The sequence below is a fragment of the Gopherus evgoodei genome, chromosome 3 (genome assembly GCF_007399415.2).
Source record: "Gopherus evgoodei ecotype Sinaloan lineage chromosome 3, rGopEvg1_v1.p, whole genome shotgun sequence".
Taxonomy (NCBI): Eukaryota; Metazoa; Chordata; order Testudines; family Testudinidae; genus Gopherus; species Gopherus evgoodei.
Window position 1 is genome coordinate 71,173,510 of NC_044324.1, and position 23,142 is coordinate 71,196,651.

A 23,142-nucleotide genomic window follows, 5' to 3' on the forward strand; every position below is an offset into this window, starting at 1 on the left:
CATGAATGACATGAGACAAGCACTCAGTGGTTGATGAAGGAAGGTGCCTGGGGAGATTGACTACATTTATCTGTTTCTCTTCCCCTAGTTTTTCAGTTCATATTGAGAGAAACTAAAAGAGCATTCAAAAGCCTGCTTTTCCCATTGATACCATCAAAAAACCCTTCTCTATCTCATCAGAAGTTCACACTCTTCAGATGGGCCTGGCTACATCCAAGAAACAAGTTCAGTCATCCACTGCTTAAAAAAAATGTTGAAATTCTCACAGAGGTGTGGTTATGAGTAATATGTATTCTAAATATCTAGCCATGAGTCTGTTAGCACACTGGAGTTTTCCCTCACAAGCTTCCTCCTCCACCTGCTCCCCATGTTTAACTATCAAACATATGAGTAGGGAAGTAGATGTGCCTTGTAACTGTGTAGTCACAAAAAATAATGATTTGGCAGGAGTTTCTGTGCTATGGTTGGATCAGCTAAGCTCCCTTGCTTTTTACCTCCCAGGCGTCAAGTGTGTCTTGCTGCTGTTGGGAACACACGTCGAAAAGCTCAAGAGGTCTGTCGACTGTTTGGCCAGTCACTGGGAAAACCACTGCTTATCAGAGAAGAGGAAATGAAAGAATGGGAAGGACAAATAGACAGTCACCCATCCAACTCCTCAAATACACTGACTGTGCAGCAGAGAATCCAAAGTGCCACTATTTATGCTTCTTCAAAAATATTTGCTATTTTTGAGATAAAGGGACGAGAAAAGAGAAACAAGCGTATCTAGAAGCATGTTAAAGCATTTTTCTTATTTGTCTCTGACAAATCTTGGAATAAATTTATGTACTTTAAAGGACAAATTTATTCAGTTTTTCAGACCTGTATCTTCCTCTGTAAACAATCAGAAAAAACTAGTTATAACATTAGTTTTCTGCCCCACTTCCCCTCCAAAAAATAAGACCAGATTGTTCTCAGAACTACCTGGAGAGAGAAAAATAGTTTTATCAAGAAATTGAAGGTGGATACCCCAAGCTACACTGAAATAATTTCAGAGTGGTAGCCATGTTAGTCTGTATCAGCAAAAAGAATGAGGTGTACTTGTGGCATCTTAGAGACTAACAAATTTATTTGAGCATAAGCTTTCATGGGCTAAAACCCACTTCATCGGATGCAGGCAGTGGAAAATATTGTAGGAAGAGATATATACACAGAGGACATGAAAAAATGGGTGTTGCCATACTAACTATAATGAGAGTAATCAATTAAGGTGGGCTATTAGTAGCAGGAGAAAAAAAATTTTGTAGTGATAATCAGGATGGCCCATTTCCAACAGTTGACAAGAAGGTGTGAGTAACTGTGTGTGTGTGGGGGGGGGGGGATTAGCATGGGGAAATAGGTTTTACTTTATGTAATGACCCATCCACTCCCAGTCGTTATTCAAGCCTAATTTAATGGTGTCCAGTTTGCAAATTAATCAAATTCTGCAGTTTTTCATTGGAGTCTGTTTTTAAATTTTTTTTGTTGGAGTATTGCAACTTCGAGGTCTGTAATCGAGTGACCGGGGAGGTTGAAGGAGGGCTCAAAGGCTTTGTACAGACTTCATGCCATTGCTAGTATTCCTCCCCTTTCTCCCACCCTTATTTATAGTGGGTAGAGTTGGGCAGAACACCAGTAGGAAGCTCATGTGTACAGCTTTTTTGTAGGCTAAAGTAAAAAGGCCTCAAGCACATTTATTTTCTCTCTTACACCTGGAGAAAGACTGATTAAATATCAGGTTTCTTAGATATTAATGTGTGTCTCAAGAGTTGGTCTAAACATATTAAGCAAAGATAAGTAGCTCAGTGTACGCTCCTTCAAAAAAGTACCGGTAGCTATTCACATTATTTCACAGATTTACTTATTGCAAATATCTCCAAGAACTTGTTAACATTTAGTCCCAGCTAGCCTCCATCTAGATCAGTGCCCTTCAACTAGATTGAATATATTACTTTTGAAGAAACAGCGCACTCTAGACTATTTAGCTTGCACAAAAAGCTAAAATATTTGATGTGCAGAACGTTTGGTGCTGTTAGTTGCAATGCAGCTATATTTAAAGCTTTCATCCCAAGCTAGTGAGAACTAAATTATTCATTGTCCTCAATTCACAATATTCTGATTATATATATAGACAGAGAGAGAATGTTTTACTTGAGTAACCTCAACATAATGCACTCAATATGTAATGCATTCAGTTCTAATGGAACTGAAATAAGCCATTAACATGTGCATCAAAATAAGCCATTAACATATGTTTTATGCAGAAGTTCAATTTTATTTCTTTAGTGAAACAATTTACAAATCAGTTTTACCCTGGTTTCCATTTGTCCCAGTTTAAAAAAGGAATGTATGGCGCAGTTGTACATCAGATGCACAATTTACATATAATGTTAAATACTTCAGTCATGAGGGTAGATTTTTCTCAACCATGGTTGCATAATGTATTTAGATCCATCATATCTACTGAAGTAAGTTGTCAGATCAGGATTGCGTATCTGCAGAAAGAATTTTACAAATTGATTGGTAACAACATTACTGAAAAAGGCTTGGTGGTTTAGCTGTACTGTAGCTATTAATATTCGTTTTAAAAAAACTCTTGAATAGCTGTTAGTTATTGTTTCTGTGGCACAAACTCAGTGAAGTTAAAATTTAGAAAAGCATGTACAAGTACACTGTATATATTTTAGTTTTTCAAGAGGTCAGAGCACTTTTACAAATAAGCCTCTCTTCAGTCAGGTAGTTAGAGATAAGGAAACTAAGTGATTTGTCCAAATTGGACTGTCAGTGGAATCCAGAAACAAAGCCCATCTTTTGCAACAACTTGTTCACAACAGACACCAAATTGATATTTTAGAAAATCTCAAGGTCAAACAACTGGACCATAGGAAGGTGAAAGTAGGCAGCACCTAAATAAGATTATTAGCATTCTATACCCACTGAAGATATGTATTAAAAAAGTATAGCAATATCATTCCATTTTCACCTGTACAATTTATGTAACATTTGCATATCTGCTTTTCCTATGACCATTCTCTACCATTTCAGAATGTTGACATATTTATTCTATACTGAGTAGGTCAAAGACCTTTTTGATTACAAAAGGGTAATAAGATAAAATTACAAAGGACTTAACGCTTACAAAGAAAGATACTACCTCTAATCCCATAATAATTGTTATCTCCTCCTCAGGAATATAAACTGTAGACTTGCCAAAGCTGTTGGTTTGGTTAATAAGAATTCGGTAGTGAGGAGTATCTCTTAGACCCTGTAAAAGAACAAATAAAAATAAGTCACAAGAAAGTATTCACATGAACATGTTATACTTCAGAAATAATTCCCTTAGACACAGACAAAGTCCTATCCCCCTAAATCAAAATTTAAGAAAAAAATAAAGAGAGTCCTGTAACAAGTTAGCCTTGTGGAAATACTTGACCTTTTATACAGGCAAGCAGCTTTTATTTTGTGGCAAGTTTCATCACTATTAACTTCTATTTTACATTTAATATAGTTATACATTAATTAAAACCATATGATAAAACCCTCCTTGGCATACCTGAAGCACTTCTGAAAAGTCAAGATCACAAAGGACAAGATCCTCAGACTTTGTTTAGTCCCATCTGTGCTGCCTCAAGTGGAGAAAAAGGGACTTAGAACTGCTAAGGAAAGAAAAATTTCTTACCTGACAATTTTCTGTTACCAGATTCTCTCCAAATTCATTACTAATGGGCTATTGCCCCCCACCTATGCAATTCAGGGACAGTCCAGTGCTGTTGCTGGAAGCTTCAGGACTAATCTCCACCCTTCAGCTCAGGCCACCAAATGAGTTCTTCTACAGTTCTTCTGCCAGTCTCTGCCCTTACTCAGGCCTGATATGAGCTGTCCTGCAAACACTTGTCTTAATTCTAAGTGGGGTTCCCTATCTGAGGCAGCATTTACAGACTATACAGAGGGTGAATTATGCCCTGCCTGTTCCCAGCTAGATGACCCTCGCACTGCTAGGGTATGGGGCTCAGAGTTGGACTGGTATGTTGGGTCCCCGCACTGCTTTGAGAAGCCACAACTCCAACACAGAAAAGCCCAGTCCAGAGTTACTGAGCTTTCAGGGAGAGAGTCTAAGGATGAGGAGAAAGCTATTGGGCCTGTTCAGGGAGTAAGTCCCACAACAGACCTGGGGCTGGAAGGGAAAACTCCCTGAAAGGATCTAAGTAGTCTTTCCGCTGCCCCCAGGCCACACACACGGACATGGGGCCTCAGCTACCCGGGGAAAGAAGTAGAGCTTCTATACATTTTCCTTTCCTATTCCTCCCATTGAGAGTCAGTGGATTCTCATGACACTTGTGTAAATTCTGCAAATTCTAGAGTCTTGGGTTCCAGAGAAGCAAAAGTGAGTGTGTCCTTTGCAAGGCAGTAATTAGTATTTTTAAAAAACAAGTGGGGTGAAAATCAGGTGTCTAACCCTTCTTTTGCCTTCTCCTCCCAAGGGAGTGTTTGCTGATGTTTTTTTCCTACATCGAGTCTTTGAGTGCTCTGTATGATGCTCCATACCCGTCCTCCATCCTGCAGAGAAACCTGGTCCTGTGCAGCCCTGCCTCAGGTTGCAGTTAATGCAAATTGTACCAGTGGCTTTCAGCCCAAGGACCCTCACTGTGCCAGGGAAAGGGGCTGAGATTTGAGGCAGCAGTGGAATGGGAGTTGTGTTTTCTGATCATCAGCCATAAACCCCTGCTCTGCCAGGGAAAAGGGTCTGTCTTTCCACCCCGCCCCAGCTCCACAAGGTGGCTCCACAATAAAGTTGTAGGGCAATGGTTCCCAAAGTGGGCTTTGTGTTAGGGCGTTCTTGGGAAAAAATTCCCTAAGGGTGGCCAGAGCTGTCCCTAGGAACCCCGGGCAGCATGGGGCCAGTAGCCCACAGCCCCTGGACTTCCAAGAGCTAAGCAGATCAAAGCAAGCATATCCATCACACTGAGGAGATTTAAACTTCAAGATTCCTTATAAGAAATGGAAAGGGAGGTGGATATTTTTTGCTGTTTTTAAAATTAAATAGGCAGCTGGTATTGTTTATAAAATTATTATGAAGAACAAGTTTAAGCTTTGTTGTAACGTGCGTTGTTTGCCTGGACTGCTCAAGACCTGAATGCTTGTGTAGGAGGAATTCTTTGAGTTGGCTTCTTAAATACCTTCATGCTGTTTCACATCTGATACTCCTCGATGAAACAGAGGAGCCTTGACACAAGCTACGAAAGTGAGAGCTGGGAAGATTGTTGCCATTTTCATAATGTAATAAAAATACTGTAATGATAAATAATAAATAGTGTGTAATAAGCATGTCATAAAAACAAATTTTATATTTCCACGATCACTGCTTTTATAATTTATATTCAGGTAAAGGAGAAAATCTCTGGAAAGACTCATTTTTAGAAGGGGGTTTGTGAGACTTGATGTTTTAGTGAAAGGGATTCACGGGTTGTTAAAGTTCGGGAACCATTGCTGTAGGGGCACTTCAGGCAGTCTGTAACTAGAACACAGGCTTACATGAGGATTCTACACCCCACAAAGCTGCACATTCACAGAATTACAGAGGCGTACATGAGAAATCCCTTCCCATTTTCAAAATCATTCAGATTTACTAAGTAAAGCCTTGAGTGGTACTAGGTTGCTCCTATAATACTTAATTGGGTGCTAGTCAACCTGGGGAAGCAGGTTGACAGCCTCTCAGGCTTCCAGGAACATCCAGCAAGTTCCTTCCACAATCTGGTACGTTTACCAGTACTCCTCTTCTGTTGTGCGGGCCCTATGCCAGGCTGAATAACATACTACCTTTGCCCTGTAAACAGCCAGGGGAAGAAGTACCACTTGTTTTGATGGTTTTTGTACATAATGCACAACAAAACCAAACAAAAAAGCCCCAACAACAAAACCAAACACCAAGAGCAACAACAAACCACCAAAGCAACCTACAAGACTTTCTCAGAACAGAATGGCAGTGGCTTGCAAACTCATTGATAAAATATCTTCCTTTTTAAGCATTATTAGAGATATTTTCTATTGATGCCTCTTTTGAGAGTTTTTTAAGATCAAAACAAGGACATCTAATTAAACTAAATATTAAACTAAAATATGAATATAAATACAAAAAAATTCATAAATGTTGGGAGCCTGCTGTTGATGCAGCAGTAGTGCCACCAGTGAAAGAGACAGTCACAACTTCAGAAGGGTTCTTCTTTCCAAAAGACCCCGTAGACCATAAGAGTAATGGCAGACTGCACAGTAATTTCAAAGCCTCACATACACCAAACATTTTTCATATATATAGTAAGGAAAGCCAATTTCATAGCAAACAAGTGATTTATCTAGGGGTCTGATCCTTGACTGGAGTGAGATGTTTCAGGTTAAGGACATAAGAATGGCCACAGTGGGTCAGGCCAAATGTCCATCTAGCCCAGTATCCTGTCTTCTGCAGTGGCCAGTGCCAGATACTTTAGAGGGAATGAACAGAACAGGTCATCATCAAGTGCTCCATCCCCTGTTGCCTATTCCTTCTAGCAACAGAGGATAGGGACACCATCACTGCCCATCCTGGCAATGGATTCTAACTTGGTGGTTATAAGGAAGCCATGTTTCACCGATGAATAGCCATCACTCATCCTAAACTGATATTTGTGCATTCAGACTTAACGGGTGAAACGCTAGTGGAGGAAACATTAAATAAATTAGTAGCTGAGACTGTAGAGAGGCGGCAGCCCTCACTATCAAAGCCAGCACAGCAATCTCTTTGTTGCTACTAACACCAAGGGTATCCAAGAAGGGACCATTACCCTGTCAGAAGGAAAAATCTGGAGCAGAAGTTCCCAAAGAAACTTAGACTTAGACTTAGAAACCAACAAAATCCTCACTGTGATAAAGAGAGAGAGTATTTGTGTGCAAGAACTCACAATTCTTGTACAAAAGACTCTTCCTTCAGACTCACCCTCTACACCCAGAGTCTTTAGTGGCTGGTAATAATCACAGCAAGAAACAGGTTGCATGTTACACACCTATACCCAGGCATAAACATGCCAATCAATCGGTACCCTGTCCAGAGAAATAGACCCATTCATAACTGGACTGCTGCTGGAAAGGATTCATAGCTATCGGTTCTTCAAAATAAAGAGAAGACTTTGTTCCCAGTGCAGAGCATTGCTCACTCAGCAGTCAAAACAGACATGGATTTGGCTGTAATTTTACCATAATGGTAAAGATTTGAAAAGACTCAAAACTTCATTGCATCAATCATTTCCTGAGGAGTCCTCAGTAGGCAATTATTTCTAATAACTAGGATTGTTGGTGCCATGTACCAGCTTAATCCTGAGTAGGTTTCTCAAAATGAACCTGCAGAAATTTCCTTCTGAGGACAAAGATCCAGGCACTTTGCACAGTGCAAAATTAGGTGTCATTCTCAGATCACACCTGAATGTCCCTTTCTGGGTAGTACAAGCAAGCTGAAAAACCAATTTTCACTTGCTGTTTTCATACTTGGAAGACAAACTTCCAAAATCTCCTTCAGTTGGTTTTGACATCTCTATCAGGATGTGTGAGTTTGTTTGTTTTTTTAACAAAAGCACCCCACAAACATGGCTATATAGGATTGAACCAGTGCTCCATCAAATCCAGTGTCCTGTCTGACAGTGGCCAGTATCAACTGTATCAGTAAAAGGTGAAAGCAACCCCTCAATTACAGGACTCACAGAGGCAGTCTCCTTTTACCTGCCATTAGAGGCTGGCTTATGACTGAGGCAAGAGCTTATGTCCTGTCCAAAACCAGGGAGTAACCAGAGGTCAAAGTTTCTCTGTGACAATGGACAGAAAAAAAATCTGCTACCTTTCAAGAGGGTTCATATAAAGGATATAGAAAGGAGGAAAAGGAAGAGTTGAAGTCCTCTTCCTAGTCCTCCACTAGCCCAGATGGCATTTTGGACTTGATAGATATCTAAGAATCCCACATTGTGTCTACAGAAAACACCAGATCGCTTGAAGCAGGGAATTAGACCAGGAACACCTACGGTTAACAGCCTGGGCACCAAAATAGAAGTGTGCCTCATGGATTCGCCATTAACCTCTGCTACAGTTTGGTAGCCATTTAGAACTCAACCAGGATATTTCATTCATTGATCTGGTCAAATTTATGTTTCTGGTGCAAGAGGAAACATAGATGCACAGGTTCCAAGGCAAGAAGGGACGACAGTAATCATCTTGTATCTGATCTCCTGTATAACACAGACCACAAAACTTCCCCAAAATAATTCCTAGAGCATATCTCTGAGAAAGCTCTTTTGGGGCAAGGACTGTCTCTGTTTCTTCAGTGCCCAGCACAATGAGGCCAGGACCTCTATAGGCTATTGTAATACAAATATAATAATCACAAAGTGCTGGTGATCTCAGCTAGACAAAAGTTCCTCCAGGATATTTAGTTGGAACCTTACAACCAAGCACTGTAGAAACATGGCTATGTGCTACTGGGCTGGTTCCCATATAACTTCTTAGTTTATAAAACTATATATGGGGGGATGGATAGGGATTTTCATTCCTGCCTGTTATTCTACTATAATTAACTCTGGTTATCCTTTCCCTCCTCCCCCAACTTCTGTGATTCACTGTTCTCTACCTCTCATTAGTAATAAATGAGGAGAAAAGCTGTGCAACAGAATGAGAAATTTCTTACCAGATAATTTTTCTGTTAGCAGCTTCTCTCCAAATTTAACCCACCCTAACAGTCTGGGGCACATGAGGAGAGGCTGAGGGAACTGGGATTGTTTAGTCTGCAGAAGAGAAGAGTGAGGGGGGATTTGATAGCAGCCTTCAACTATCTGAAAGGGGGTTCCAAAGATGGATCTAGACTGTTCTCAGTGGTACCAGATGACAGAACAAGGAGTAATGGTTTCAAGTTGCAGTGGGAGAGGTTTAGGTTGGATATTAGGAAAAAAAAATTCACTAGGAGGGTGGTGAAGCACTGGAATGGGTTACCTAGGGAGGTGGTGGAATCTCCTTCCTTAGAGATTTTTAAAGTAAGGCTTGACGAAGCCCTGGCTGGGATGATTTAGTTGGGGATTGGCCCTGCTTTGAGCAGGGGGGTGGACTAGATGACCTCCTTATGTCACTTCCAACCCTGATATTCTGTGATTCTATGAAATGACCAGAATATAAATTGAAAATTTTCTCTAAAGTGAGACATGTCTTAAGGATAATTTAATAAATTATCTCAAGTTGTCTTAATGCTAATAATTACAGCAACACTATCACCTTAAATTTGACCTCCCATTTCAGAATAAACCAGAAGACTCAGGCTGTATAAAAGTTTAAATAGAAATGTTTCACAATATTAAGAATTTCAACAAAAACAGTTTTGAAACCCAAACAGTGTAGCGCTTAAAATGAAACTGAATAAACACAATCTATTCTTGGACAATGAAGACAGTTTCAGAGTAGCTGAAAGCAGCGATAGGAAAATTGGATTTGAAAAATTCTCAGTCCTAATAATCAGTAACACAATGAAATAGGTCATATAACATGTTAAGCTGACACTGTTCCTTTAAATACACTGCAGTGTATTAAAGAAAGGAATTGTAATTCATTAGTGTGTCATGACATCCATAACTATTGACGTTTAAACAATCAATACTGCCGCAGCATGCTCTGCTCTGGTGGCAGACAAAAAGGCTAGAGGGACTGTTATCATCTGTGCAGATCATGGAAACAGAATTCAGTGTATCAAATTTTGAATTAAATGTGTGAATTATGTGGTTGAGCTGTATTTCCACTTCTGCAATCATAGACTCATAGACTCATAGGTCAGAAGGGACCAATCTGATCATCTAGTCTGACCTCCTGCACAAGGCAGGCCACAGAACCCCACCCATCCAGAGTTCCACAATTCAATTATTTGTTTATTTTTGTGATTTCAATAAGTTTAAAATATACCAAATCTCCCAAAAGACTCATTTATTCCTCTTTTTGTTGTGAAATACTAGGTTAAAAGTGAAAGTTAGAAAATAGTCCGAATTTTTCTGAATATCAGCATCTTAAAGAATTCTGAGCAACCCTATTTCCTCATGTTCTAAGGTACAGACTGCATAGATAGGTCTAGGCTGATATAAGTAAGGATTTCATCACCAGCAAAATTTAGCTACTTATTTGGCTACGATACTCAAGACAGGCAGCCTTATCCCATGTCAAGAGTTGTGCTGCTTTCCTAAAAAAGCTAGCAAGTAATTCTTCCCTTGTCTTCTCCCCTTTTCACACCCAGCACAACTCTTCCCCTTACCCCCATCCTCAAACAAAAAGCAGCACAGAACCGGCATGTCTCTGCACCACAGTGCCCTGCCGGAGGAAGTTAGATGTAACACAACATGGATATTAGCAGCACAAAACTATTTCTATTTAATATTTGACTGGTTCACAGCCTCAAAACCAGTGCTACTGTCAAAAGAGTGGGATATGTCCAAAGAAGGGTGTTCTCCCTTCTTCTTGCACTGTCCTTTTTTTTTTTTTTGATAAAGTGATCCATTACAAAATAAACTTTGTGCCAGTTCTACATGAAGTGTCAAACATCCGTATGATGTTGTGATCTCTAATACTAATATTCAGATCCGTACTCAGATGTCTGAATTTTCAGTAGTTTTCTTTTACCTCATTTTAAATCCCTTGGTTTTTACTGAAGTTGGCCATCATACATTCTTAGTTACTCTTTCACAGTTATGCTGATTGATTTAAAAATACCCCCCACAAACACATTTTTAAGAAGAAAGGCATCAACAAATTACTATGGTTTAAAACTGACAACAGCTCTCTCTTATATAATGGTTTTCATCAGTAGATCTCTAAGTGCTTTACTGATATATGGAAACTGAGGCAAAAAGTAATTGGCCTAGGTTAGTAGTAGCAGAGCTGGAACTAGAACTCAGGTCCTCTAGAGTCCTAGTCAAGTTCTTGATCCTCCGGGTCAGTGGTCCCCAACGCGGTGCCCACAGGTGCCATGGTGCCCACCAGGGCATTTATGTGCGCCACCTAGTGCTCAGCAGGGGAAAGAAGCCACAGCCCTGCAGTTGCTGGGGATAGAGAACTCCAGGGCTCTGGGCGCCGGTGCCCTCTGTCCCCAGTAGGCGCTGGGCTGCAGCTTTTTCCGGCCCTGGGCCTGCTGGGGACAGAGAACTCCAGGGCTGCAGGCGCTGGTGCTCTCTGTCCCTGGCAGACACGGGGCCCACCTAGTGCCCAGCAGGGGAGAGATGCCAGGGCCCCCCGCCTGCTGGGGACAGAGTACTCCAGGGTTGCAGGCTGTGCAGCTTCTCTCAGGCTTCTCCCTGCACTGCCCAGAACTGCCACCAAAAAACAAACAGAACAAAAAAAAAAACACTCCACCTCTGCAGAATGGACCGAATGCTGCCCCATAGCATATGCTGAAACAGGCACCTGCTTGCTCCACTGGTGCCTGGAGCCAGCCCTGTCTGTGAGTATTCTTCCTGCACTGATACCGCTGTTTTCTTGTGTTTTGAACTTTATTATTTTTTTTAACATTTTGCTCCAAAATGAGTGGTTCAAATAAAAGACAACGTACGTATTATTTCAACCCAGAGTGGCAAGAATATTAAATATGATGTTTTTCATATTATTTAATATACAAATACAAAATAAGCCTTGAAAAATTGTTGGCGCCCGCCACACTCTTCTGAAAACATGAATGCGCTACGGGCCACAAAAAGGTTGGGGACCACTGCTCCAGTCATATTACTTACACTAGGAAAGCATATTTATGTAGCTTGAGTATGTAATGTCAAGATTACTCCATTACTCTTAATGAAAGCAAAAAGTAGTTATAGAATCAAAGAACCCCAGGGTTTAGAAGGGACCACAAGGGTCAACTAGTCTAACTCCCTGTCAAGATACAGGATTGATTGTATCTAAATTATCCAAGACAGATGGCTATACAGCCTCCCTTTGAAAATCTCCAGTGAAGGAGCTTCCACCACCTCCTTAGACTGTCTGTTCCATTGTCCCGCTGTTTCTACAGTTAGGAAGGGTTTTTTTAGATTTAATCTAAACCTGCTATACTATACTATACTATACTTTGAACCTATTGCCTCTTGTCCTGCCCTCTGTGGCAAGAGAGAACAATATTTCTCCATTTTTTTATGGCAGTCTTTCAGTAATTTGAAGACCACTATCATGGCCCCCCTTAATGTCCTCTTTTCCAAATTAAACATACCTAGTTCCTTCAGTCTTTGCTCATATGGCTTGCATTCCATCTCTTTAATCATCTTTGTTGCTTGCCTCTGGATTCTTTCCAGTTTCTCACATCCTTTCTATACATTGGTGACCTACTCCAGCTGAGGCCTAACCAATGCCGAGTAGAGCAGTACTATCACCTCTCATGACTTGCATGCTATGCGTCTGTTAATGCAACCTAAAATTGCATTTTTTTTAATCATGTTGCTGACTCATGTTGAGATTGTGATCCACCACAACTCCCAGATCCTTCTCAGCAGTGCCATTCTGTATTTGTGCATTTGGTTTTTCTTCCCTAAGTCCTTTCATTTGTTTTTATTGAATTTCATTTTGTTGTCTATAGCCCAGTTCTCCAATTTATCAAGACCTCTCTGAATTTTAGCGCTATCCTCCAAAGTGTTTGCAAACCTCCCTTACCCTCATCAGCTTTGTGTCATCTTGAAAATCTGATCAGTAAACTTTCCACTCCTAAATCCAGGTAATTAATAAAGATGTTAAATACCGGTCCCAGATCAGATCCCTGTAGAACCCCACTTGAGATGTCCCTCCAATCTGACATAGTTCCATTAATAGTTATTATTTTTTTGAGGTCATTTAATCAATTATGTGTCCACTTAATGGTAGTTTGCCAAGTTATGCAGGTTTCCTTCCTCTAACTATTCAAATAAAATCAGGGAGAAATATGTGTTTCAAAATAGTCAGATATTGGAGACGCATACGTCTGTTATGTTATGCTCTCCAAGCAGCTTTTAAAATTTGATTAATTCTATTGAAAAATACTGATGTTGGAGCCCAATGGGTTTGCCATCTAATCTGTAGGGATTTTACAATGGATTTTCCTACCATTCTATGATGGCATCTGCTGCTTTTGTCTTTCCCTTTCTTTTGCTATTTAGCCATTACTCTGGCACTAGACCAATAGCTACCTAGGAAGTTGCTAAACATTCTATACATCTGATAGTAGGAACTACTACAATGGTTTTAGTCTTCCCTGACTTGCATAAATGTCCTAACCAATGTTCATTTCTGGCGTCTGGCTTTGAGACACTTTCATGTAAAGTCATAGTATATAAAAAAGGGAGGCTAGGAATAAGTTATCTGAGTTAAATATTTTCAGACCTGTTTATCTGGAGGATATTTGTGCTGCAGCCATTCTTCTGGAGCTCTAGCTTTTACATCCCAGCCAACAATGACTCCTGAATAGCCAAATCTTCTGTGTACTATCACCTGTCCCACATTAAACTGAACAGATTCTGGCTTTGGACTGTGAATGTGAGTTGATTCTAGTAAAACAAGAAAACAGATTTATCAAGGAAAAAGTGTTTGATCAAGTACAATAGCAAACATTTAATAGACTTTACTCTGTTGGACATCTAGTGACAAACAAACAGATTGGGCAATTAGATTACTTTAATAAAGTAAAACTGGGAGTATGAAGACTAACAGTCTTTAGCGCAAACAGCTAGTTTGTTGTTGAAACCAAACAGCATTTGTTGAGGATTTTATAATAATATTTCATAAATATTTATTTATATTTTATGTTGTATCCTGGAATTAAATTAATGGGATTTGGGAAATCATCAAGACAAAATAAATATGTTGACAAGTATTTGTTTTCTTCAGTCTTAATTAATGCAATATTTTACAGTACTACAGACTACTCAGTACTCAGACTCCATAGCTGAGGCTATATGAGTTTATCTATTTTGTGTTTAATTGTGACCCTCTCCTTTCTAACTGAAAACAAACAAAGCTGCTTTCTACCTGAATTTTTTTCATTCAGTCTCTGTTCAGACGTGATTTTTGAAGAAAATAAGAGCTATTTGAGTTTGAAGACTGATAAAATGGTACCTTTTCTCTTTCTGTTTTAGTTCAGTCATAAATCAAACAGCTATGAGAGTATCAAAGATGTTTTAGACACCAGTGCTCCCTGAACAAGCACATATGAACACTTTTAGCAAAGTGTGAGAGATGGCCTCTGCTTGTCATTTAGGAGATTAGTCTAGCAACACATACATACACACTCTGAAACTGTCCAAAATAAAGGTCAAAAGGACTGAAGACTGCAGTCTTTTTTAGAAATGAAGTTTCCCCAGTACCTGCAAAATAAGCATGGATTTCTTCTTCATCTTCAACACCTAGAGTTCTCTTTTCTCCATAGTACCAGTTCCTAAAACAATGAGTGTGATCACACAAGTTTGTTAATATCCTAGTATTTGGATTGGATTATAATAATCGGAAAACTGGATAAAGTTGTTTGAATCAGGTGATGTTGCAAAATGGTTGATACAAAATTCAATGCAGTTTGAAGCGAATGACAATCTTAGAATCTTATTGGACATTGTAAAAGACAAAGTGATTTGTTCAAAGAGAGCAAGAGAGTATAAATATTATGCATTGGAAATCCACTTTGGACATTGTAATTCCACAGTTGCATGTTAGATCTCCCCATTACAAACACAGAAGACAAACAGGTATTCTACAGAAGAGACGATATGATACAGAATTCCTTTGGAGTCACACTGTGGTGCATATTGTAAATTGTATATGGAAACATTTGAAGGCACATTGGTATGTGCATTCAAAATATGTTTTACAAGTAGTTGCCATACCCAGTGTTGTACTTTTGCAAATTAAGATGCAAGCTATCTAAAAATGCCAAATGGAGTTAAACCATTTTCTAGTCTAATAGTTCCCATCCTCTAAGTAGATAAGTACCAAAACTTTTAAGTCCTTAAAATTCAATGTGGTAAAACAAGAGTCCTTTGCCCCTTTTAAATATTTGAACAAAGAGTTCACCTTGACCAACGCTAAGTTGAATGCCAAGTTACAGCTCAAACCAAAGATATACTGCTGAGTTATAAGAGTTTATATAAACACAACAGGACAAGTTTTTGAACATGGTTTAAAGGAACAATCAAAAACTGAATTAAATTAAAGCCTTTCTTTAGGGCTACAGTGAATGCAGATTCCCTTTTATGCTAGATCTTAGTCATAGCTCAAGAAGGCTTGTGGCTTTCATTTAAATTTCAGGTTGGAGGGTGATATTTTAAAAAAGAAGAGCTGGCTCCTTTTACTATTGCTGCTGTGAAAGGGAGAAGGACTAGGAAGACGGAGACTACTGCAACGCACACTTTGTGGGGGCACAGTGAGGTGGTTCAAATCTCTCTGCTGCCCTTGTTGTCAGTGTTATTTACAGCTGTACTCTATAAGATAATGGCATTTTAACAAGTTTGTGACAACAGACACCACTTGGGATCTTTTCCCATGTATGTCAGCCAGCTCTCTGTCAATACCAAGTGCGTATAGGTGCTTGCAGAATCTCCTCTCCATATGTCATTGCTAAGCCCCTCCCAGATCCTGCTTTGACAGGAAGTAGGAGCAAGTTCCACCAGGTTCCTACAAAAATCTCCATCTGAATGAACTCTGTGAAGGCTTAAGGTTAGCAAACACTTTCTATTGCAAACACTGAAGTGTAAGTGTCCTGATCTGCTAGGTGAAATTGCATTCAATATGGAAGGTTTGGGAAGTCCAGAAGTGTTAGTTTTTATAATACTAAGAACTGATCATTTTTTAAAAAAGGTATTAAGAAGAGAGAGCCATATTATGGGGGCTAAATAATCCTCAATGCAGTCCTTTTGGGACTGTGGGAGACCCTGGATATAGGGTGTCTGGAGTCCTATACTAGGTCAGAGAAAGTTGGTGAGAAGTGGGGTCTTTGTGGACTTTTGCAGGCTGTGCAAAGAGCTCATTTCTCCTTAGACTGTTTCCCCCAGAAACCTCCAGGGATGCTAAGCTCTAATTCTGTGAATTTTCTAGGCCTCGGGGGTCTAAGTAGTGGGTTTTAGAACTCTGCGTGGACCCTTTATAAAGCCTTAATAAAAATACACGAGTTAAGAACTCTGCAGGGTTCCAAACAAACATGGAAGTTAGTTTTAATAACTAAATCCCCACAATGCCCCCAAACTAATGAAAGGCACCAATCTTCGCCAAGACATTAAAATGAAGTTTTTAAGCCATGTCACTTTGAAATTATGATCCAGAAAAGATTAGACGATATCCAAACAGCAAGTTTCCCTCATTTTTAACCTTTATATTGCCCAGACGCTTTGCCTGATTTACAATCAAATCACATAGAAATATTATACCCAGCATAAGATGACCATGCACATTGAATTTTAGATGGATCCAACCTGATCCTGCAAACATTTATGCACGTGTTTCATTTCATGAACACGGGTAATCCCACTGGCTTCACTGATTGAGAGATTTAAATTAGAAGATTAATACAAACATTACATTGATGCTGTGATTCATCTTCAGTTTGGAGGCAAACCCAAGTTGAATGTTCAAAGTAAGTGCAAAAAGGTCTTTTTAAACAGAGAAATTATACCCCAAGACTATCCTCCTCAAAAGGAGGAAATTTTCCATGGCAGATTTTTTCCTTATCACTCTTACTTCACTTCTATAGCACACTCTCCAGTAAAAACAGGCCAAGAGATAGGGAAGCTGGAATGTAAAACTTACTATAGCATAAATATGTAATGTCCTACCTTGTCTTTGATATACACAGCGTTAGATGATCTGTCCATGCGTCCAGACTCAAGTAGGACTTTATAAAGCTGTTCCAATAGCCAATTATCCTTTAGTAATAAAGATGGTTGTTACATGGAGTGAACATTTGACAGTATACTGTATAAAATTGCTTTACATAAATTTAACATACAAAAATTGGTTTTGTATAAAAAAAGAGAAAAGTCACTGACAGAACATTTATTTGATAAAGACTCTGTTCTCTAAACACATCGAGAAATAAGCAGATAATTTTTCAATGGTCACTTGCACCAAAAACCACCTAATTTTTGAAGAAGTCCATTTTTATGCCAAGATGCTTCCTGCCTTTACTCTGACTGTAGGAAATTGCCATCGGTGCTTCATCCTGTCCAGAGTCCTCTCTTCGAGAGTGGCCAGCACCAGATACTTCAGAGGAAGGCAAAGAAATGACAAAATGGACAATTATGGAATAACCTGCCTGTACACAGTTCCTTCTAAACCTCACAGTTAGTGGTTTTCTCATGCTATAAAATATGAGGGTGTGTTCTGTTCTCTTATCAATTTAAGTCTGGGTTGTCTCATTCACACAGACAGTCTAATCTGTTCAATCCAGGTAGGCTTTTGGCTTTAGTGATGTTTTGAAACAATACCATAACCAATGTAATAGTAAGATTTTAATATTTGAATTGCAAATAGGTTATGTATCACTTGTACAGATCTCTCCCCATGCTGCTCAACTTTAAAACATCAGTGGTACACCAATGCCTGAAATTAGCATAGCCTTTTCTTTATATTTAGGATGAAAATGTTTGTGGTGACTGTTAGTAAACAACAATTTTTTAAAATAAGTAAAATTGTCATTATGTATTTCATTCTTTTTTGATTGCTGTCCTAAGTCATTATTCACACTCTACTACATTGATTTTTATTGCTAAGGCCAATGCACTAAATCATACTCCAAAAGGAAATACATTTGAATAGTAAGTTTCAACAAGACAAGGGAAAACGAAAAATAGTGTTATTAATCAAGCATTTCATTCTCACCTTTCAAAGAGATTAAGCACATAGTAACACTTATTAGAATCTCCAGGGGCAGAAGCATATTGAGATACAGCCATGCTGACAATACACACAAGGTTTTATATGGAGAAAAACAAAGACTATTATTCAAATGCTGTAGGACATCAAACTGCTTGATAAATGCATATTAAAACACAAAAATGTATGAGATACGATCTGAATATATTCTTGTAAGGATGGCAGGAGGGCATCCCCACCCCAAGCTTCCAGAACAAAAGTGTTATAAGGGAGGAGGGAGAGAGAAATCTAGCTTTGAATATATTAATGTGATGGGGAGAAAAGATGTTACAACCTTTGTGTCACTTGGAGGCGCTGAGCAGAGTCCATTCCATACCACTGGGATATGAAATACTGTACAGGAAGTGCAGATAGCAGCACACAAATCTGCAGAACTGTAGCTGTATTAATCTGAGGCATTCCAAGAGTGAAACCTCTTCAAAGATGCTGTCCCTCTCTCTGTAATCTGCAAAAGTACAATAAATAAATAAATAAAAATGAGTGATTGCTAACATCACAGTGTTTAAATTCCATTCACTACATATTGTTGAGTCACAAGATATTTCACACCTTGGACTATACTTCAATTACATACTTCAGTTACACTCAAAGTCAGTTACCTGCATTGAAAGGTGGTTCACAATGTAGTTTATTAATAAGGTGATCTAGCCTCACTACACCATGTAAATAAAAATCTAGTGAAGGGTCACTTGTGAATATATTCCTTTCCTCCTTTTGAGGGTGGGTTTTAAGATGAGAGAACAGCAGGTTATGTCCTCTCATCCACTCTAGACTTCAAACAAGAACCTGATCTACAATACCCACTAAAATAGAAAGATACACTGCTGCCTGTACTACCTTAAAGATAATAAAGTGAATTTAATGTTTATGGGACGTGCTGCATGGAACACCCTGAAAAAAAGTCCTGTTTAGACACAACATTTCCGGCATGGACAGTGGAACTATGGTCTTTAGTATTGCACCCGACCTGCCTGTCTTAATGGTTTCCTGGAAAGGTCTTCTTTTAGGATGATATTGGAATGTACACATGGTAACTTGCCAAGACGGACATACAAGAATGCCAGCTGCGATGGTGTTTTTGTCATGGTCACATCAGTGCATTACGCAGAGGACTGACACCATCAATTCATTTCAGAGACATTCTCTCTCCCTCTCCAGAAATGCACGATTGCTTTTGTAGAAAAATCATTAGTCACTGACAGGGAACATTTTTTCCTTAAAGACTCTGTACTTTAAACACATGAAGAAATAGTTTTTGGATGCTACCTAGCTGAGATGGATTTCATCTGGCAACCAACAAGTGCCTGCACTATGTTTAAACATCTATCAGAATTTTCTGTATTAGAACTAGAACTTCCTTGCTGAGATTTTGGAAAGATTGCCCGAAAGATACTCAGTGTACAGGTTTACTTCTTCTACAGCTTCTTCCCTTTATTTAAGCATCCCTTCTTTCCCTCAAGAGAGTCACTTTTATAACATGTACTCCATTTCTCTGTTTCATTATTCTCCTCTTCTGACTCTTCATGCCATACTGCCAGGCAAGTTATTATTTCTGTTGCTCCTATTCCAGTTCAAAGTGTCCTTTTATTAAATACTTTAGCACTCATTTACTCTGTTCACAATTTGGGAAGTCAGAATTGTGGAAATACCTGGCAAAAGACTGGTTTATGACCCAAAAGATGAAAGCTGTAATTCCTGAAGAATGTTTGTGGAGGGTTGGGGAATTCAGCAGAAAGCCCTGCTTATAAGCTGAATTATTTTGGGGGCCCAATGTCTTCAGTCATGCACAGGGCCGGCCAGAGGATTCAGGGGGCCTAGGGCAAAGCAGGAGAGCTGCGGCGCTTGTACTCACCCAGCGGCGGTCCAAGTCTTTGGCGGCATTTCGGCAGCGGGGGCCCTTCAATCGCTTTGTGTCTTCAGCAGCACTGAAGGGCCACCTGCTGCCGAAGACCCGGACCGCCACTGGGCCAGGGCTCGTGGGGCCCCAGCGGAGCCCGGGGCAAATTGCCTTTCTTGACCTCCCCCCACTAACCCCCCCAAGCCCTAGTCATGCATTAACAGTACTTGAGCATTGTTTGATAACAAGCCTTGCCTCCAGGAATCCTGCTCTGAAGGAAAAAAACATTGTCTGTAGGTTCAGTAAAACAGTCAAGTGACAAGATAGCAACATTCTGCCCTTTCATGCTGGGAACCTAGTTTTGACTGTTCTCAGGAATGCATTGACAATTGCTGTTAGTGTGATATTTAGTCTCTGGTTAAAAAAAACAACAAAAAACGAGGAGTCCTTGTGGCACCTTAGAGACTATTTGTGCCTTTATTTGGACATAAGCTTTCGTGGGCTAGAACCCACTTCATCAGATGTATGAAGTAAAAAATACAGGAGCAGGTATAAATACATGAAAGGATGGGGGTTGCTTTACCGAGTGTTAGGTCAGTCTAACAAGATAAATCAATTAACAGCAGGATACCAAGAGAGGAAAAATAACTTTTTAAGTGGTAAGAGACCGGCTCATTACAGACAGTTGACAAGAAAGTGTGAGTAACAGTAAGGAGAAATTAGTATTTGGGAAATTAAGTTCAGGTTTTGTAATGACTCAACCACTCTCAGTCTGTATTCAGGCCTAATCTGATGGTATCTAGTTTGCAAATTAGTTCCAGTTCTGCAGCTTCACATTGGAGTCTGTTTTTGAAGTTTTTTTGTTGAAGAATTGCCACTTTGAGGTCTGTTATTGAGTGACCAGAGAGATTGACGTGTTCTCCTACTGGTTTTGGAATGTTGTGATTCCTGATGTCAGATTTGTGTTCATTTATTCTTTTGCTTAGAGACTGTCCAGAGACAATTACACTAGTTGTTGCAACAGTGCTTTCCTGTATATTTAAAAAGCAAAATTAGGAGGTAGCCTTCTAGAAGATACTAGTAGTTTGGAAATTAGGGGAAAGAAAGGAATTTTGAGAAAAAAATTGAAATTTTGGAAGATGAAGATGTTTATTTATTTACATGCTCTCAAATACCTGAAAGGCCTGCCTGAAGTTAACTACATTTTAGCAAAAGCAGCAAAGAATCCTGTGGCACCTTATAGACTAACAGACGTTTTGGAGCATGAGCTTTCGTGGGTGAATACATGCATCTGACGAAGTGGGTATTCACCCACGAAAGCTCATGCTCCAAAACGTCTGTTAGTCTATAAGGTGCCACAGGATTCTTTGCTGCTTTTACAGATCCAGACTAACATGGCTACCCCTCTGATACTTGACACCATACAATTTAGCACGAAACCACAGTCACAAGTATAGATACACCGAAGGCCTAGCATAAGCTCAAATACATCTTCAGAAGCAACAATCTTACCATTCAGGCTGCTCCCAGTATTAGGAAGATAAGTCTCTTTTACACATACTGAAAAGGGAGGCAAAGGGTTCCTTTGACTTTAAGAAAATAAGAGCTGAAGATAGCAGGGTAAATACCTCTTACTGAAAAAAGATTCTTATTAGAACCCATACTGAAGGGAAAGCAGGCAGAAGAGCAGCTGAGCTGCTTGGTGCACTAGCCTGTTGAGAAGACACCCTTTCAGATACAAAATTAGTCACAAGTGAAACAGACAGAACAGATGTTCACACATCTTACCAGTAACCACAAAATTTGCCTGATTCATTAAATATAGGTCATTCTCTACTCCACAGAAACCTAGGACCGTTAATAATGGGAATGTGATCATGTACAACATCTCAGGGTTATACCAGTATGAAAAGGAAAGGGATGCACTGATTCTTGAAGAAGATCAATTACACAGATAATCCACAGATGAAAAATGGAATGGGAGCACATGCAGCCTGGTTAATAAGACTCTCTCTCTCTCTCTTTTTTTTTAAAGTTTACAAAAAACACATTTTACATATAAAAAGATATATTTGTTTAATTCTGCAGCAGAAGCATTTAAAATGCCAGTCAGACAGTTTGAGCCCCAAATGTAGGTAATTTAAAAGACAGTAATAATCCACAAAATACAATTGGGTTTTTTCCTGACTTAAAGAGCTACTGAGATTTTTAAAAACTAACCCAGTATCCTCCTGCAGCAAGCAACTCATTAAGCAGCACCCAGAATCTCCCGAGCCGGGAATTTACAGATGGTCTGCAGCCTCCCCAGCATGTTCATTTTTGATAGCAGGGAGAGACTCTTTCCCTCGCCAGTCTAAACGTGGGGATTTAGAAGGAAGATTTTATTCCAGAGTCTTTTTGGCTACAAATCTTTCACTCGGAATTAAACTGTTTACTCTTTTCGAGGTGTGTATGCCCCCTTTTTACTCCATACTTTTCAGCGCTTGTGCTCTTTTGGTTTTCTTTCTGTCCCAGGTAAAGTATTAGTCTGACTCCACAGCCCTTGCGCAACGTGGTGTTGGGACCTGCTACCAAAGAGCAGAAAGCGCCTTCCCCTCCCCGGGGCACGCGCGGCCCAGCCGGCCAATCGCGCCTCGCTGGCTCCGGCCCCCGCCCGGGCCAACAGGTGCCAGAGCCCCTGGGCAGCGGCCCCGGCAGCCCCTCTCCGCAGCAGGGGGCTGCGGGGGGACAGACCTGGCCCCTGGCGACGCCCCGCGCCCACTGACGGCCGCTGTAGTGGCACAAACAGCCCGCGCCCGGAGCCCCGCAGCTCCGGCTCTGAGGCGCGCCAGGTACCCGGAGCTCCGGCTCCGGCTTCTCCTCACCGGGGAGCCGCGCCGCTGCCCGCCCGCCCGGCCGGAGCCAGGTGAGGGGCTGCACGCGACAGACTCACGCTGCCCAGGTGCCTCGCTCGGCGGCGGGAAGGCTCTTCGCTGGGAGGCCCTGCCTGCCTGTGGCCGCGCTGCGTGTCCGGGACCGCAGCGAGAGAGAAGCGGAACCTCTGCAGGAGGCGCCACCAGCCTCCTGCGGGGCCTCTAGCTGGGGAGACATGCAGGGGAGTTGGCTTCCTAGTCAGCGTCCCGCCGCTGGAGCCTTTCACCGGAGGGATAACAGTGAAATGTTTGAAAAGGCCCCTTCCCAGCTGAAATTGGGTCAGTGTGGGGGGCGCCGGGGGGGTGTGTGTGTGATGGCTTCAGGGCCTAACTTTAATCCTGGTTTGTAATCAGAGTCCCCCACTTCTAAAAAATACAGCTGTTATTAAACATGTACATTAAGGCGTCAGCCTATATTATTCCCCCTTTCCTTCCCCCCACTTGCTGTCTGGCCTGGTCTACACTACA

General features: G+C 40.5%; 2 protein-coding genes across 3 annotated transcripts in view; one reads left to right on the forward strand and one right to left on the reverse strand.

Moving 5' to 3' along the window:
• IRAK1BP1 (interleukin 1 receptor associated kinase 1 binding protein 1) overlaps nucleotides 1-893 on the forward strand; it is a 30,728-nt gene extending 29,835 nt beyond the window's left edge. The window contains exon 4 of the mRNA XM_030555786.1: nucleotides 502-893. Within this exon, the coding sequence (XP_030411646.1) occupies nucleotides 502-769 (268 nt within the window). The 3' untranslated portion in view covers nucleotides 770-893. The remainder of the gene's footprint in view (nucleotides 1-501) is intronic.
• Nucleotides 894-2,272: 1,379 nt separating this feature from the next.
• LOC115648337 (F-box only protein 21-like) lies at nucleotides 2,273-22,776 on the reverse strand. Of its 2 annotated transcripts, none has more exons than XM_030555788.1 (7): nucleotides 22,695-22,776; nucleotides 18,200-18,370; nucleotides 16,827-16,916; nucleotides 14,373-14,443; nucleotides 13,393-13,556; nucleotides 3,173-3,283; nucleotides 2,273-2,513 (listed from the first exon to the last, which is right to left on the reverse strand). In XM_030555788.1, the coding sequence occupies exons 2-7, from the start codon at nucleotides 18,322-18,324 to the stop codon at nucleotides 2,418-2,420; spliced, it is 657 nt and encodes a 218-aa protein (XP_030411648.1). In that variant the 5' UTR covers nucleotides 18,325-18,370; nucleotides 22,695-22,776; the 3' UTR covers nucleotides 2,273-2,417. The 2 variants fall into 2 exon arrangements, with proteins under 2 accessions (XP_030411648.1, XP_030411647.1); XM_030555787.1 differs by having other exon boundaries at nucleotides 3,158-3,283.
• Between the last annotated feature and the right edge of the window lie 366 nt (nucleotides 22,777-23,142).

Coding starts and splice junctions, on each gene's coding strand:
- LOC115648337 (XM_030555787.1), bottom strand. CDS start 18,324: ATGCCTCAGATTAATACAGCTACAGTTCTGCAGATTTGTGTGCTGCTA. Junction 16,917..18,199: donor CGCCTCCAAGTGACACAAAG/GTTGTAACATCT, acceptor TTATTACTAAAG/GATAATTGGCTATTGGAACA. Junction 2,514..3,157: donor TAGAGGTAGTATCTTTCTTT/GTAAGCGTTAAG, acceptor TTCTTTCTGCAG/ATACGCAATCCTGATCTGAC.